This window comes from Chaetodon auriga, chromosome 9, assembly GCF_051107435.1.
Source record: "Chaetodon auriga isolate fChaAug3 chromosome 9, fChaAug3.hap1, whole genome shotgun sequence".
Taxonomy (NCBI): domain Eukaryota; kingdom Metazoa; phylum Chordata; class Actinopteri; order Chaetodontiformes; family Chaetodontidae; genus Chaetodon; species Chaetodon auriga.
The window spans coordinates 24,447,609-24,465,600 of NC_135082.1; the positions used below are offsets into that span (position 1 = coordinate 24,447,609).

General features: G+C 42.9%; 1 protein-coding gene across 12 annotated transcripts in view; it reads right to left on the bottom strand.

Annotated features, from left to right (window-relative positions):
• Positions 1-311: 311 nt before the first annotated feature.
• The window catches only part of LOC143325504 (LIM and calponin homology domains-containing protein 1-like), an 88,032-nt gene continuing 70,351 nt past the window's right edge, over positions 312-17,992 (bottom strand). For 5 of the 12 annotated variants that reach the window (XM_076738582.1, XM_076738577.1, XM_076738580.1 and 2 more), the window contains 19 exons: positions 17,949-17,984; positions 15,806-15,932; positions 15,268-15,422; positions 14,097-14,580; positions 12,313-12,624; positions 11,782-11,884; positions 11,562-11,644; positions 11,364-11,469; positions 10,666-10,740; positions 9,817-9,845; positions 8,958-9,071; positions 6,761-6,853; positions 6,336-6,500; positions 6,130-6,224; positions 5,751-5,912; positions 4,980-5,075; positions 3,913-4,021; positions 3,317-3,419; positions 312-2,436 (listed from right to left, as the gene is read on the bottom strand). In XM_076738582.1, coding sequence (XP_076594697.1) covers positions 2,411-2,436; positions 3,317-3,419; positions 3,913-4,021; positions 4,980-5,075; positions 5,751-5,912; positions 6,130-6,224; positions 6,336-6,500; positions 6,761-6,853; positions 8,958-9,071; positions 9,817-9,845; positions 10,666-10,740; positions 11,364-11,469; positions 11,562-11,644; positions 11,782-11,884; positions 12,313-12,624; positions 14,097-14,580; positions 15,268-15,422; positions 15,806-15,932; positions 17,949-17,984 — 2,473 coding nt within the window. In that variant the 3' untranslated portion in view covers positions 312-2,410. The remainder of the gene's footprint in view (positions 2,437-3,316; positions 3,420-3,912; positions 4,022-4,979; positions 5,076-5,750; positions 5,913-6,129; positions 6,225-6,335; positions 6,501-6,760; positions 6,854-8,957; positions 9,072-9,816; positions 9,846-10,665; positions 10,741-11,363; positions 11,470-11,561; positions 11,645-11,781; positions 11,885-12,312; positions 12,625-14,096; positions 14,581-15,267; positions 15,423-15,805; positions 15,933-17,948; positions 17,985-17,992) is intronic. The other 7 variants (XM_076738583.1, XM_076738578.1, XM_076738585.1 and 4 more) reach the window with 5 other exon arrangements.

Consider the following 17,992-nt stretch of genomic DNA (forward strand, 5'->3'; position numbering starts at 1 on the left):
TTTCACATTGTCAGTATTAGGTTTTATTCTGCCAGGTCTCTCTATGAGACTTACCAGGTTAAATAACAGTTACACAATAAAAGAGCTGCGGAAAACACTGTCTGGACACACCTGTCCAAAAAACAAACAAACAAACAAACAAGCTGACGTTGTTTCCTCTTTTGTGCACCTGCTTCTCCTTTAGCCACGATTTCTCCGCAGTACCAAGTACTTAAAATCTTAATTTCTCGCATTTCTTCACTTAGTTTAAATACTTTAAATCGTGAATCCTTTTCAGGGGATTCTCGCAAAAATAGGAGACAAAAGCCCAGTTTTAATTTATAACATTTTATTTATAAACGTACAGTATGCTATAAATGCCATTGCATTTAAACATCAAATTAATCTATATTTCGGATAGTGTTCAGGTGAATATTACAATAAATACAGAACAGACGTAAAGGTTTCATTCCTCCAACTTATCCTGTTCAGAAGACCGTCTGAATGTGGAGCTCCGTCTCAAAGATCCCGCCAGAAGAGACTCAGCCGAGATTTACTCATCAACTAAATGAGGATTAAAAAATAAAATACACAATCGGAACAGAAGCTTAAAAATACTGTAGATCAGAGAGGTGAACCCGGAGGAGAAGCTTTGCTATAGGAGGAGGAGGAGGAGGAGGAGGAGGCTGCTTGTTTGCTTTCATACAGCAAATCATTTGGTTTTAGGCTTAGACGTGCATTTTTACATCCACAATACGTAACCGAGCTCTTCTCATACAAGTTCCAAAACAAGAAGAAAAAAAAGAAGAAGCGAGTGACTTAAAATGTGCAGCTGGCGGCACAGATCTTTAGTTTTCATCCAACCAAATATTGCACAGGTGCAACTGCTGCTGGTATGTGTGTTCATATTACGTCTGCTTTAACTAGATGTAACGTGTACTGGTGATTTTTGTGTTGTTTTTTTATTTTTGTTTTTATTAATGAATCCTACCACTGAGCAATTATCAAAATTATCTCAATTAATAGCATACAGAAATCTAAATCCTCTAGAATAAAACAACATTCAAAATTAAATCAATGCTTTCCCCCGCAGTGTATATACTCCATACTGTGGATTTTTCCAAATAGACGACGTATGTATTCCTCCGGTTTTTATCACTGCAAATCACTGAGGAATCACAGGGGGGAAGTATGGAATTAAGGGTGTCGTTTATGTAAAATAAACAGTACTTATCAACTGAAGTAAAGCGCGATGTCAGGGAGGGCTGCAGCCTGTCTGTCTGCAGTTTAAGGGTTCAAATTTGGCCAAAATCCCTCCCTACACCCCAAAAACTAAAAGAAAAAGAGAAATAAAACACCACGGAGTTGGCGTTTTTCTTCCTGCATCACCTTGCTTTCCTAAGGCACATTGAAGTCCTGACTTTCCGAGCCGACAGGCTGGCCGAGGAGCAACCTGCTGTCACTCAAAAGCACAGAAACAGCGCACAAGTCCTGTTATTGCCCTAATGATGAACCTACATCCATAATATGTGTTTATATTAGAGGCTACTTTTATCCAGGAGCACAGGAGAAGAGAGACAGGCGCTCCCTGTCAGGGCCAAAGAATAATATTAAAAAAAAGTGACGTACTGTATATATTGTGTCTGTGGATGTAAATAGTGGGTTTATAGTGACTTTGATTGCACTTTCTAAATGAAGTTTCTAAATGGTATTTTGTTTTATTCTAGTACTCCACTGACGGGCCATGAAATCATGAACGTTTTTCAGATCCAGCCCGTTAAGACAAATTAAAAAATCCAATTTGAGCTGCCTCACCACACATTCAGTTTTCTTTGCAGTTTTTGGATTTGGATCACTCAAAATTACGAAAATCTTTCTTAAATGATAAAAAAGTGACTCGTTAACTATGTGATGTACTGCATTTCCATTAGATGGAACTGAATGGTAAATATTCACATTTTTCCAACCAGGAAAATAGAATCTGATTCTACTTAACCGAGACTTTCACACCGTGTTTCGTGTGGTGTGTTCACTCTGACAGCAGTGGACGTTAACATAGCCTACGTGTGTTCGAAGCATCTGTAAATGTTATTGTGTTTTCTTTTCAACATGGCCGTCACCCCACAACAGTCTCCTTCTCTCTCTCTGGCTGCATGATGAAACAGAGTCTGTGGAGGTACGTGGACCAATCAAATCCAGATTTCACTCACATATCAGATGACATAAACACAGAGAATGTTTTTTTCTTTTCTTTTTTTTTTTTTAGACTGTCCCCAGATCCCTGTTTGGCCCCCGTGATGAATCTTCATTGGTTACTGAACTGCAGAGGACGCAAAGATCCCGACACGCTGTGAAGGACATGATTTGCAGATAATCGGGTTAAAACGGGGATGGGGTTTCTTCCATGAACCTTGTGCTTTTCTGTCGAGCGTCACAACGTGGTTGGCTGTCCGGCCGCTTGAAAGGAAAAAGAAAGAGAAGGAAACCCACAATTTTTATAGACCACTTTTGTTTTTTTTTTTAGGGATTTTAAGGTCAAGGACATGCAGCTCTAATGAAATAAAACCTCTTAATTTGGGTTAATGACTATCGAGTCTTTTGACTGATTTGATTTTGTGGTTTTCTGATCCCCAAATGATAACAGCCGCTGAGAGGTGCAGCGAGCTGCCTCCTTCTGAAAGCTTGAACTTTTGCTCTGGTGCAGACGAGGTGAAACTGATGGAAACTTACAGTCATCCTCTCCCACCTGCTACATCACCAGTTTCTTTTCCTCCTGCTGCAGCTTCAGATCAAACCCTCCATTCGGCCAAGCTACACTGTGTCTGACACTCCTTTATTAAAGCTGCACCAGGTAGGAATTTAATACAAAAATACACTCGTCCTATCAGCCACACAGCAGGGCTGCAATTAACAGTGAAACCTTTGAAATGCACCTCAAATTTTACCATAAAACAGTGTCAAAGTTACTTTCAAGAAAATAAATCTAACAAACTTTTTGTCTGTGACACCATCACGTCACTGAGCACTGTATTTATTCATCAGTGCAAATAGGAAATATGGCTGACATAAGCAACCAGTAAGGAACTACAAGATTAAACCATCTTTTTCGCTCATAGAGAATCATTAAACTCTCTGTTTAGGAGCATCATTTAACAGGAAGCGTATCTATTTATTTGTGATGGTGGTGTTTTTTGGATATTCATGAGGGTGGTCGATTAGCTTGGAACCAGCTGACAGACATTTAATATTCATGTATGTTTTGGGTGGATGGGTGGAAACATAGAGACAGAAAACAGAGAGAAAGGGGGTGAGACAAAAAGAGAGAGACGGAGCTTACAGCGGGAGCGGATGTAGCACTGATGGCAGTTGAGGAGGCCATTTCTGATCCGGACGTCCGTCCCCGTGGTCGTGTCGCCTAACTGTCCCTTACACACCCCACACTGGAGAGAGAGACAGAAACAGAGCACAGCTTTTTAATTAATATTAATTATTCATTAATTAGCTTATATCACAGGTGAATCTTTAAGCATAAGGATATTCTGTAGTTTTCAACCCCCTTGAATTATCAATCTCTGCTCTGTCTGTTCCTCCTGAAGATAAAACTATTTAAAAATACAACAAAAATAATTAGTTTCATTTTTATAAACAGATTTCAGCACATTTTATTCAAAAAGGAGTAAATAGCACAGATCAGATCTACTGAGTATTTTTGACAGCATGACTCAAAGTAGTGCCCATGTTACTAATAATGAAGCTCTATGGCACAGAATAAGCTCCTAATACACAGAAATAACACAACACAACACCCATGACATGGTGCAGTAGCACTCATACATCTGATAGATAATTCAATTAATAAAAACAAAATGAAATGATGGTGAATCTTGTATAAGGGGCAGTTTTGAGAAGGCGAACGCTCTCTCTGTCACCGACCTTAAAGCACTGAATGTGGAAGTAGAGACTGAGGGTCTCTATGATCATCGCCGCCCCCTTCCCTAACGGCTGCCCACAGCTGGAGCACAGCTTCTTCCCACTGACAGACCTGCAGGAGCGAGACGAGATCATACTGATTATTTCCTGTAACGCCAGCTAATCTCTTCTGACAGAGAATATGAAAGAGAAACAGAGTGGGGACGCTCTTCATTTGTCAGTGTGTTGTTGCACTGGGATACTGAGAAATCAAGAAATGTTGCTTGAGAAAACACTAACTCACACCCAAAACCAATCTTCAGAACCTGAAGCAGTAAAACCTCCTGACACAGTAAACAACCACTGAACCTGAGTTTGTCTTTGCAGTGGACAAAATGGATGTTTTACATCTATGGTACAGAAAGGGTGGAGGCGAAGTTCTTCCTGATTTCCTTGCCTACAATATCTCTTCGTCTTATCTGTCTTTGTTTGTATTTCCATTGATCAGCGTCCTTGAGGGTATTCTACACAGCAGATTTGACACAGCCAGACTGTGGTTGCAAATAAGGAAGGAGAGGAAACCTGGCAGAAAACTGCTAACTCTGTAAATGAGTCAGTTAATATATTTATTTTACCACTCAGTGCACCCCCGGCGTCACCCGCTTATTTCTAACGTGACAGCTGGACGTTGTAGAGCTCTTAACTGAACTTGACACACAGCACATTTAAAGACACTGCATTAAGGTCTGCAAAATGAAGAATATATAGAAATCACTTTAGTTTTCGGCCAAATCAAAGTGAAACGAATTTTATTGATTGAATATGATCTGTGATACGATGAGTGATCCATTTTTTAATTAGCTTTCTATAAGCTGCATCATCAGCAGTGTGAAACGGCAGCAATCAGACAAACATCATCCAAAGTGGTCAATAGTTTACAGATTCTAAAATCCCCGCCGCGTTCACGGCTCCTTGCTGCAGTGGTACATGTCTTGCGGTGGGTGGAGAAATGCAGGCAGCAAAGCAGAAAATGACAATGCAGAAAAGAGCTGCGGCCCCTCCCTCCGTGCGGGCTGTTTGTGATGCGGTACCTGTTGGGTGTTGGAGGCAGTGTGTCTGAAGGTGGTGAACATGCTGCAGGGGCTTTTGATGAGCTGCGGCCCATGTTATTATCAATGGGACCAATCCTGAAAATGGACAGCAACATGCAACATGATGATGACGACTCACAGCTACAGCGACTCCATTGGCTGCCGGAGTCAGACATGAACCAATCAAAGCCAGAAAACGCTGAATAACTGAAATCTACTCAGTAACGTTTGGACCAAATTCAGGCTTGTTTATTCTTTACACTGCAGTGTTGTGTGATATTATGGTATGTGATTCTAATAAACACTTCTCTTGTCATAGACTATTGTTTTTTTATGTGATGGAAAACTATGGTGGGAAATACAGGTACACGATGCCACCTGCTGGTCAAACAGGTGAACTGAAGGTGCTATGAAAGGACCCATCGGCTCTCTGCTGGTCATTATTCTGCTCTTTTGAAGTGTACAGCTGATACGAAATGTGAATGACATCTATTAGGACTTAAAATAAGCAGTGTTGTGACACCTGACAGAGAGCCTTGACATGGAGATTAATCTTATTTAACAAAACAAGTAACATAAGGAAATATGATAATGTTTAAAATACACACACAGTCACTGAAGGACACAGTCTACTGTGTGACTGCAACCATCTTGAAGTATGTGGGAGACAAAGTGACGTAAAATATGAAAGTGACTGAAGCCTGAATTAAACAGGAAAGACTACGAAATGCAGAACTTGGACTGAGGGCCTCTTCACACACACTCACACACCTCCTGTCTCCTGCAGGCCGGCCGGGCTTTTTGCTGTCTGCTGTGGGTTCTAGTTGCTTCTTCACTGGAGTCGAGGTTTTGGTCGGCATCGGGGGAAGCTTCTGGCCGTTCTGCAGACTGTGACCGAGCGCCTCTGCCTGGCTGCTGGTCTGACTCATCGAGCTGAGGATCACAAACATGTTGAGATCAGTTCTGTTTGCCATCATACCTACACACAGTATGTATTTAGTCGAAACTACACAATTCTCCCTGCTGTGCACACCTGTACCTCACATTATGGATGATGACCTTGTTACACTATGACCACAAAAGGCTTCATTTTCAGTCACTGCTGCTCAGACTGTCAGTAAAATGTCTAAGATGTCTGAAATGCACAAACCTTCTGCCTGTTTTCATGCTGTCGTCAGCAGTGCTGATGTCACTGGTCCTGTCATTTTCTCTCCGTTTCCATTCCACACTCTCTGTGCTCCCCCTCTGTGCCGTCCAATCACAAACAGGGAGGAGTTAGCTAAAGAACCAGTCAGTCCCCTCCTGAACTAAACAAAATGAACACATGAACATATAATCAGTCAATCAGCCATTCACCGACTGCTTCTCCAGGAGTTCCTGCTTGCGTTCCCAGTCGGCCAGCGAACGAACGATGGTGTCCTGGGGCTCCGCGGTGAAGGAGAGCTCCCCTCGGCTGGGGGAGGGCAGGGCTGAGGAGCGGGGAGTCAGAGGCGTCACTGTTTCCTCCAGTATCCTACGCTCCTGTAGTGATGGGAGAGTTGGGTGAGTTATCAACAACACGTAAGTGCTATCATGAGTGAAGATTATCAGTAAAACACACATTTCATACATTCAACTGCTGCTCTCATCCAGAAACACGAGTCCAAAACGATCCTGATTCAGATGTTAGAGTGTAAATTCTAATGAATAGAAGGTCAAAAGAAAGACAGCAGAGTGTGTGTGTGTGTGTGTGCAGACATCACAGGTGCAACACGTGCCCTCGAGCATAAACATGCACACACCTCCTCGTGGTACTTCCTCTCCTCCTCTGCCACCTCCCTCTGTGCTTTCTCCCACTCCTCCTTCAGCTTCTCCTGCTCGCGCTGGTACTTCTCCTGTTACCATGGCAACAGACACACGAAATACAGCACAGAGCCTCAACGACAAGGAAGGCTAAAACTGTTTGCAGGTGGGTATTTTGGCAGGGAAAAGGAGATGATGTGCAGACGTATCTGCCATCAAACTGAGAGGCTTTTCAGAAGGTTTCAGCTGATCGTTCAGTTCTCTCCTCGTGAATCCTGCTTAAATGATTCTAAGAAATGACTAAGACCTGTAAATCCTGCTGTAATTATCGGTAGACTTCATGTAATTTCCACGTGGGATGTCCCCAGTATGTACTTTAAATGTAAGCCTTGATTTAGAGATATGAATGAATGTAAAGGTAGCTTGCTATAACTCTGTTACGGCTCAGATCTGACATTTGTGTGTTAAGGATAAAAAGCAAACAAAGGAGACCAGAAGCAGGCACTGCGGGCAAAAGTCAAAAATAGAGCATGCAGAGGGTTCCTACACAACTTCAAAATCTTTCATCACAATGATTATCTAATTTAAAATGTTCCTTAATTTGGCAACATGACCACAAAAAAGACGACATCCCCCTGAAACTTAGGACCTCATAAGACTAGTTTCTCACTCTTTCCAGAGTTGTGTAGGAACCCCAAAATAAGGCTAAATATAAATAAGATTTAGAGATAAAGCAACTTCAGCAAGACAGATGACAGACCAAGATCGAGGCACAGAGACAACACAGAATCAACCAGGGAGGCAACAAGCACAATGATGCTCCAGACATTCATCCATTTCAGCGCATCTCATCTCAAACAGTCCTGCAACAACCGGAAAGCAGAGAAATTCTCATTGTTTTTCAGATTTATTCAAGATCTGCACTGTAGAGGAGTACAGTATAAACTGGATACCAATGAATTCTTTAAAGGTTTCAAAGTATGTGGACTTGAGATGCATCTCTGATTGGCTGAGGAGAGAGAGGGTGATTTGGGCAGCAGCAACAGCAGCAACCTTGGACGAAGTCTGTATCTGTGTGTGTGCATGAGATGGAGACAGTGAGGGGATAAAACCATAACATTGGTTCTTCCACTGCACAAACTCGCCCACTGGTGGTCAATCTGTGCATAATACCTGCCGGGGTGTGCCTTTGCAGGAGGATATGCTCAATATAAAGCAAACATGGAGGCAAGCTTTGCAAGTAGCGATGAAATGTGGTTAATCCATCTGATTCTGAGCTGAGCACAGACTGTCACACAGCATCTTAGTTATCTGTTGCAGTTTGTGTCCTAACATCTGGGTTAAAACTGGGCTACATCTGTCTGAAAAGTGAAAGGTTTTCAGACACTGTGGCTACATACAATCTTGTATTTCTTACTTAAAGCATTTAATTGACTAAATGTCAACATCTAGTTTGGACCTGCAGTAACTGAGCAGCTATAAGTTAATTTAGAGCCTGGACACCTTTTTTATCCACAAATCACCCACTCAGTACTTACTGGGATATCATGCCTGTCTTATGCAATCACTCATGCGTAGCATATTTGTTAAGAAGTCATCCCAAAATCTGTCTGCCATGCAAAATACAAAATATGCAATTTGCTTTAATCCAAAGCGTCTTTGACCCACATTCAATCAAGTGGGTCTGCTAAAGACTTGCTGAAATGTACTGTAAATTTAAGGCCAATTAAAGCAGTGGGGTTTTAATTTAAGTCCATGACAGAAAGCCCAGAAAGCTGTATAAACATATAACTTGATGAGTCTGACAAACCTATCCTGTCAAGTCCTCATGAAAGGCATAGCTACTGAATAATAAATAAAAAATCATCCTGTTATATCTAAATCTATTGTGCAAATGGGTTAATAAAGCTACAGGCGCTGCACATACAGACATCAGTACAAAAATATGTGTCAGGCCTCAAACTTAGCAAGCTGCACATTTTCGTTTAAAACGATCTTCTTCCCATGGGAGCTGGGACTTGTTCGTACACTCAGCTGCTAAAACCCAACAGATATTTATAGCTAAATATCCATTCTGCACCTGATCCTCGCAGTGCTGACGCCTTGCTCTATCGCCCACTAACCTCCCTGTGGAACTGAACCCCTGACCTTGCACATTCATGCGCCCTGCTTTTCCCTTTGAGGTATACTGTGTACCTGCAGCATGCGCTCCTGCTCTTGCTGCCACCTTTCCTGACGCTTTCGCTCCTCATCCGGGTCCCAAGACCAGCGGTCACCCCGCCTGGCCTGAGGCAACACCGGGACTGACACCTGATAGACCCCAACACATACACACACACACACCCTCAAATCAACATGCACAAATACACACACAGCACACAAATATTCATGCACACGTTCACACATAATCTCATCCAACCATGAAGCCAAGGTGATCAATAGATTGATATGGCCCCGACACGCGCACACACACGCGCACACACACACGCACACACACCAACACCAGTGTGCACACACATCCACCACAGGAGAAGAAGGAGGGACGGGAGGAGACAGAAATAGTTGGTCTACCACAAGAGCACTACTCCAATGCTAGCCAAAGGACTCCTACTAAGGAGAGAGAAGACAGAGAAAGAGACAGATGAGCTCAAAGGAAAATGGAAGCAGTCTCGGCCGTTTTCTACAGCATCCTCATCTGGCATGCTACAGGAACAGCCCTGTGTGTCCTATGATACGTAGTAGAGCTTTGCAGTGTGACGCAGTGAGTTCACAGAACTGCAACTAATGTCTGAAAATGATTGTGAAATTTTGCTTACAAACCTTTTCATTGGGACTGTGAGATATAATCAGCCTAGATTGTGAATGTAGACTACGCAGGCTAATCTGAATCCTTATGTTTTCAGCAGTCGACTTCTGTTTTATCACTGTGTACATGCAGTATGTAAAACTAAAATACTGTAAACCAGGAGATGATAAGCCAGATGAGAAGTAGTTAAAGACATTTTCTGAGTCTGACGGCAAAATATCACGTAGTTAGAGGAGGCTTTTTACTCACGTTTCCACGACGGTCCTTCTCCATCTCCTCTGTGGAGGAAGTGTGAGAGGGATGGTTGGTTAGAATACAACTTAAAGACACATTTTGGATGCAGGTGATAAAACGAAACGCCTTGTGATGGGGCAAGCATGGAGACGATGACAACACGCCATGTGTTGGTTTGACAAGGAACAAGGAATAAAGATGCTGATGACAGAAAACAAAGACAGACCAGTGACAGAAACCAGTCCACCAAGAGCAACATCTTACTTATAAGTCTTGCCATGAGCTTTCATTTTGACTCTTGACGTATTTAGGTATAAACTGAAACTTTTCAAATCACTCTTGGTAAGAGTGATCCAGATGTTGAAGGAGGCTTTATGCTTTAGCTTTTGGTGGAAAAGCTAGAAATGTAGAGCACGCTGAGGCAAACATAAAGCAGATCATTTCTAAAGATAAGCAGGTCACACGTTAGTAGGTCATCCATGATCATTTTCAGAAACTGCCATAGGTGACCTGCTTCACTGGAGGTTTTGGAAAGACCCTCCTGAATATGCATCCCAATAAACATGACGATCCTAACATGAATCAAAGTGAAGCTAACTCTTTAACAATGGCAGACACACTGATGACTGGAGCGACTCTGCATTTGTTTAATTTAAACAGCTGTAGCACAAACTTCACAACACATTTAAAACAGAGAGAGAACACATCATCATCATCATCCACAGCATTCTGGAAATGAGTGAAAAACAAGAGATGGGACTGAAGGGCTGTTGTCGAACCCTTGAAGAAACAGCAGGGAAACCCCGTGCATTCAGCGCCCGGGGGACGGAAACATGAGCTCCACCAATGAACAAAGGAGTTTACCTGGCGGAGTGAAGAAGTCCCAGCGTAACTTAGGGTTGCTGGTTGCCAGCGGAGACCTGATACTGTTTGCAAACTCTATAGCGAAATAAAAAAATATGTGGGTGGAAGGAAAGGAGGGGAAGGGAGGGGAGAGGAGCGATAAGGGATAGAGAGATGTCAAAACCAGGAGTTGGTATGGACATCCAAAGAATTGGGGAAGGTCTTTGTAGTTTTGCTCCTGTGACAGACTAAATGAATTGTAGCTGGAAAACAATCTTAAGTCTTTCAAGAGGCTGGAGTTTAGATTCAGTACAAAGTCTGTGTATTTCCTAGCCCGCTAGAATTTCAAGAAAATCCTCACTTAAGGGCCAAAAAGTTAGAATAAAGAACATAAAACAACAACAAAGCAGTGCTGGAAAGGTAACAGTTTACCTCTTTTGTGCATGTTTTTGTTTGATCTCAGGACTAATTAGATTGTGTACCTGTCTACAGGGAACTCAGCTTAAGAGACAAACAGATAAACAGTTAAACAGATAGGAAAGGTAAAGCAGGAGTGATTCAAACGTTGTGCTGTACAACAAAACAGAGCAAGTTGTCAGGCTGAAAGGCAAAAGGGAAAAAAGCCAGCGAGGAGGATGTGCTCATCAAACTCAGAAAACGAGGAGGTGTATGGAAAAGAAGCTGCTGGCTTGGGATTTGGACGTGAGGAGTTCACTGACCTGCTGTTGCTTCCATTGGTGGGTGATATCCGAATGTTCCTGGTGTAGATAAGCTTGGTGCATTCTCTCTTTCCTGCGATGTCTCACGGGAACTGGGGGCACTAGCCTGCAGAGAGATTCAAAGACAGTCTGTGGGTGATTGTTTCTTTGGACATGTTTGATGGGAACAGTTTACACTGGTCTGGTTAGCAGCCTCACCTTTGAAGTTACTGGCTGACTTTGTGACTGGACAGGGTTAGAGATCAGTTCAGTTTCAGTTTTTTCTTGTTCTTGTTTGGCTTCTGAAAAACACAGACAACACAATTTTATCAGTGCTGTTAAAATCACAGAAAAACCAGAAAAGCAAACCAAAATTTCTAGGTCCAAATAATTTTATGAGCAACCACAGGGGGTCAGTATAGTAACATGGTGCTCAGACCTGCAGGTGGCGTTTGATGAGCTGCAGTATTTGATCTCTCCTCTGGAGCAGCTCCTGACCGGCTTCTGGTCTTTCCAAAGCTTTCTTCTGGCTTCTGCAGCTCCTACAAGGGTCACAGATGGTTTCAAAGTTGAATAATGAAGCAAACAAGTCTGAGCTGAAGAAGCCTGTGCGGTGCATGAGGTATATTGTATATTGTAACAAGTCACACTGGTATCTTCATGTAATTCCTGTAAGAGAAGTGCATGAATGTAAATGACTGAATGCGTGCACACACAAACATGCATGTATGTACAGCAACAGACTCGCTCAGTCAGGGCTTTCTGCAGCAACGTTGTGAGACTTTAAAGCTTTGCACCCCCAGAAAAATGATTCAATTTCCAGACAGTTTGTGATGATTAAATAGTGACACCTACAAAATAACTGCTACTAAACTAATAACCATTATTTTTTTTGTGAAATTGCACCGGATTTGAAGTTCTATTTTCAGATTTTATCGCAGTCAATTACAAAAACGATCACAATCCTGACCGATGGGAGCGAGGTTGGCCGACTGGGTGGTGTTGAATGCTCAACGACTGAATCTTCTTGGACGTCCTTAGAGGTCGGTTCTGTGCCACTTTGTGTCTCCTTGGCTGTTGTTGACACTGGGCTTTCTCCCCTGGTCGAGGCGTGCGGACTGTGTGTTGGCGAGGCTGCTGACGAGGGAGCATCTACAGTGCTGTTGCTGGTGTTGGAAGGGGATGCCTTGAAATGAGGAGGAGATTCCCTTCCTTGACTCTCAGGTGTGGTGGGAGCATCAACATTTCCTATGTCGCCGTTGACTCGGAGCAAACCATCCGCCTAAACAGGAGGAGAACAGGTTTAAAATGGGCTTTACGTATGCACTGTACAGTTCAAAGACAGGTTTTAAAAGCATTAATGCTGGGCCTTGGATGTACATGGATGCTCCTTGTCCTACAGCTGGATGATGTGCACAAAAATCGATATCATGATAGATTCACAGCAGGCGTTACTATTACTATTACACCAGTCCTGTCCTGTATTGGCTCTCTTCTGATATGTTTGTCCTGATTAAATACAATATGGCTGAGATTTTGGACCTGAGGGTGGTGTGACTGGTTGATTAAATTTCTCTTTACATGGATAATGCCACAATTCTGTTTAATTCCAAGGGATGCTGGATTATTCATTTATTCAGAATTGAGTGCATATGAGTTAATTTGCATCTGTAGGAGACTTGTAATGTTTAGAACTTGTTAAATTTCTTTCCAGCCCTAATGACAACCACAAAATTTTAATAAACCCCATACCTAAAAACCCAACACCCCCATTTGTGGTCATTACCAGCCTCTCATCTCCGTTCGTTATTAGCTATTCATCTAGCTCACCACACCATGCTGGCCTCTATGACAAAGAGGCACTAATGTATGTGTGAGGAGCTCCTAGTGAGCGGTAACTTAAGACACAGTGGTGGAGTTGGGTGAATGCAGGCTCTCAGTCTGCCCCCCTCTGCCTCCACCTTCTCATCCCTCTCCGAGCAGCCTGTGTGGGCCCTCTTTGTCCGCTGGGATCCCACTTCACATTGAGAGGGCCCTACTTGTCAACTTCTTAAGTCAATAGGGAACAGAGGGCTCCATTCAAAGCCGGGCTCCACTCAGACTCCTGACAAGACATTCCAGAAAAGTGCTCAGCTCCATTAGGTCCGGTAATAACCTGCCACTCCCTCACTGCCACACCAAAACCTAAGATCTCATTTTGAATATTCCCATCTGGCAATTTTTCCAGAAGAATAGGAAATAGACCCTGCTGAGAGTCCTTTGAGCTAAATTGAAACATTACATGCTTCTTCTGAGAGGGGAAGTCTTGTGTTTTCCTAGAAACCAGCCGGCTCATCACCATGGTGGTTCTGTGGCATTCTAATGTAACTGCCAAGAAGGCTGGAGGGGAATTCACCCACCAGTCTGTGAGGAGGGCAGCCAACGCTGGGAAGTAACCACATGTAAAGCGGTCAAGACCTCAACCTTGCCCTCTGCAGAACTGCTGTGGTGCCACTAACTGAATCTCAATCATTTCAGGTATGAACCAAGAGAACTTTATCATTGCCGTGTAAGGAACCTCAGTAGAGGCATCACTGTGTGCTGCAGTCTAGTGGGGAGAATTCACTGTTGCAGCCAGACAGTTGAAAAGGCAACAACTGACATGGCCTTTGGAGGATGCTGTAAAGCCTCTTTACAGCTGCAATAATGCAGACATTTTAAATGATGGCATGTGATCTATTGAGATACTGGCAAGTGTTTCAGAGTCAGTCTCACCTTGCTGGGACATGGTTCAGCTGCTGTGGGTCGAGACTGGAAGTAAGGCTTGGGCATCAGCAAAGGCACCGGTTTGGGCGACAGGCCTCGGGTGGATGGCGGCTCAGACGAGCGAGAGCGAATCTGAGGCCTCTGGTGTGAGGAGTCTTTTGGAAACTCCTCGATTCGCGCTTCCAGTGTGGACGTGAATTTCGGAGCCGGGGCGGACTGCTGGCGCAGATACCTCATGGGCCCGTTGGGGTCCATGTCGAAGGGGTCTGGGGTCGTTGGGGAGGCGGACAGGGAGAGGGAGAGAGGGAGGGGTGAGCAGGGGAAGGAGGGATCAGCAGAGATGCTGCGGTCCAGGAGCTTTGGCAGCTGTAGGCGTTCAAGGACTGTTTCACTGATGGAGAAACGCTGGGCGTAACGCTGGAGGATGGTGGATGCCTCCTCTGGGGTTTTGGCTCTTCTGTACGCGATGCGCAGCTCCTCCTCACGACGCTCCCTGTTGATGAGGGAAGGAGGCACAGAAGGGATAAAACAAAACAGCTGTGCAAAATGTGAAGCACCTGACATGGCCCTTTGATTCACAGGAAATAAATGTTGCTCCTCTTTACTGGCAGTTGATATGACAAGTGATTCATCCTGCACACACTTTTTTTTTTTTTTTTGATGTTTCGCATTTTTGATCTTAACACTTTGGGAAATCACACAGTAAATCTTGTGGTGCAAAGGAAATGATGGCTTTGTGTTATGCAATGTTTATGGACCTGAAGGTAGTTAATAAGCAGCTCCAGCAAAGAAACAAAAAACACACAAACTGCAGTAGAAACACCAGAACCTGCAAATTATATATATTTGGGATGTATAGGGATTTCAAACCATATTTGAAATAAAACTGCAAAAAAAAAACAAAACAACAACCAACAACAACAAACCATCCATTTCTCCTACTTCTACCTCACTATCACTCCTCTTTCAAATTTACTCTGTGGGAGACCTACTTAAGTGAACTCCTGGAGGAGTCGCTGTCACCCTTGTGCCCACTAACAGGAATCAGATTGAACAATGGACTCTCTTCTTTGAGAAAGACCTAGTTTTCCATTACACCACTGTTGTTTCGTACATACAGCTTTTGTTTTTTTTTAGCTGAATACACATTAATCGTCCTGTTTGTGTGTATTTCACCTACTTGTCCTCCACTATCTCTCTGTACGTCTTGATGCTTCTCCTCCTCCTCTGGCTGGGGTCTCCTGTCATCAACTGCTCCATCATCTTCCTCTCCTCCTCCTTCTTGATTAGGTCCTGGGAAATACTCCTCCTGCGATTTTTCCATCGGGCCAGGTCCTGACACACACAGACAGATTGGAAGAGTTTCAGTTTCAAGCGAACCAGGGCGGGAGGGTTTGGCTCTGCAGCGCTGTGAGACCTTATGCACTGCTGTGGCTCTAGAAAGCTGATTTAAGTTGTTTAACTGGGGCACAGAAAAAAAATTACTAGAGTTTGCACATCGGCCTACAAGCACTAAAACCTAAAACTGCATGTAACTGATAAACTCCTGACACAATGTAGACAAGAAATGCACGCTGTGCGGATGAGACAAAACTCAACTGAGTTAAAACCTGATCTCTATCCAGGAAAAAACTGACAAAAGATACAGCTCGATTAAAAAGAATAAATACATGCAAGAGAAATGAGAAGAGTAAAATTATGCCAAACGACACACTCACGTCCTGCCAGTGATCATCCTCTTCCTTCATCTTGTTGTACTGGTTGTGCATCAGTTCATGACGCACCTGACTGTGGGGCTGCAAAAGAGCCTCCTCCTCAGCACGCATGTCGATCATACTCACACTCCTGGATGGAGGAGGGAGAGAGACAGAGAATATGGATCATGAAAAATGTGTTGAACTGTCACTTCCAGAACAGGACATGGTTTAGATTTTTAAGATGTTTTTATGCTGCTAGTGATTCTTTAAATTTCCCTCCGTGCATTCTACTGTAAGTAGATTAGTTTTCATGTTGGTGTGTTCATCTGTTTTGACACAGTCATCTGACATCGAACCTAAACGACCTAAAAACCTGACCTTTTCTGAGAGCCAGGAGTTGCTAAAAAACACTGATGTTATGCTCCGCTCAAAACCTGTTTATACAGTCGCATCAAATAAAACACATTACCCACATAAACAATTTTATATCAATCCATCAATCAAGCATGATAGAAAGAAAAGAGAATCTGTACCGAGTAGTTTAGTACAGATACCAAAATGTAACCACATGCTCATCAACTGAGCATAACTAAGATTTTATAACCAGCTGTAAAAAAAATATGAGCTTCAGGTTCAGGTACCTGACGCTGATATTTTGCTGCTTGTAAAACTTTTAGTAACATGTATGTGATGCAACTACAAGTATGGTCTTCATACAGTCAAAGAAAGTTTACACTCTGTCAGTCAGTAATGTTAAAGCCCCATTTTTAGATTACAGAGAAGGTGGTGAAGTACATCCTTACTGTTAGGAGCATGTAGCTGTATTGGACGTTCATCACAGACTCACAATGAGTAAAAATACTGCTCATCACTGTCATGAGTGTAATAACTGTTTCCGTTTTAAGACTCAAAAAATTCATGCCTTACTGACTTCAAATGACAGGAGTGGAATCAAACATTACATTTTTCGGACTTTTACAGTGCTTCCTCATGGTCAAACGTTTTACAGAGCCCACTGGTCACTGGGTGGACCAAAGAAACTTGTAACGGGGGGAAGTCTTTAACGCAGGAGATGACTGACATGCTATTTAGTCAGTGGGATGTGTGGAGGTAAAGGTGTAATCTATGCATGTACCAGTGCAATGCTGAATCTGCTCCTCGAAAGCAAAACTTTTACACAAACATGCATTTGAGTCTTCTCCTGGTTGTGAGTCCTCTCTCTCCTGCTTTAGGAAAAGCAGCACTTTTGGCATTAGCTTGTTGAAGAAGATTACGATGATGATATTTTTTTTATTGGGATGGTGGTTGAAAAGGCTGTGTTACATGAAACATGCAGCTGGCAGAAGCAGGGAGGTGATGCCAGAGCAGCGTAGTTTAGTAAATCCTCTCCACAGTCACGACTGCAGGCACATGAATAAATCTGGGAGGAATGGACCTTCGCCAGCCAAAAGGCAAAAAAGCATGTCCACTAGATTTACTGAAAACATATTTCATGTGACCAATTAAGTTTTATCTAAGTGATACAAGTAGAAAAATCTGCTTAACTGGGAGACATTTGTATTTTCTGTGCAAAGAGAACTTTTGTTAAGGGTTGTCCTGGATCACATAAGATAAGCGTGTCACATATATACTCATAAATCAGCCCTGACTGATTGTACTTAAACACCAAAAAACCATCGGAATAAATTACTGTCTTTGCATTGAGCATCTTGGTCCATTCAATGCACCCATCAGCGTGCTTTTGTAAATTAATTGATCTCAAACAATTAGAAATATTGGCTGAAAGGTCTTTGTGTGGGACATCAGATAAATTAAAGTAGTCATTAATGACAATCCGAAGAGAACTCCAGTTTCAGATGAGGGGCCATTTTAGAGGATTTCAGAGAAGAATCAGTCGCAAGATTGTGAGTCACTATGAAGTCATTAAAAACTGGCATTAAGACAGCACCAAAAAACGTGAAGTTGTTGTCAATGGCTTCATGAAAGTTTGTTAAATTGCCTCAAGCTTTAGCAGATTTTCCTACTTGCATAATGAAAAAGTTAATTCTGACACCAAATGAATGATTAAATGATTACATGACTTATTGAGCGGGGCTTTGTTTTGCAGCTCAGAGCAGCGCTGGGCAAGACAGATGAGCCTCTGAGTGGTAAAAGGACAACTTACTGTGGGTCATCTGACACACTATGTGTGCGGCTGAATCTACAGAA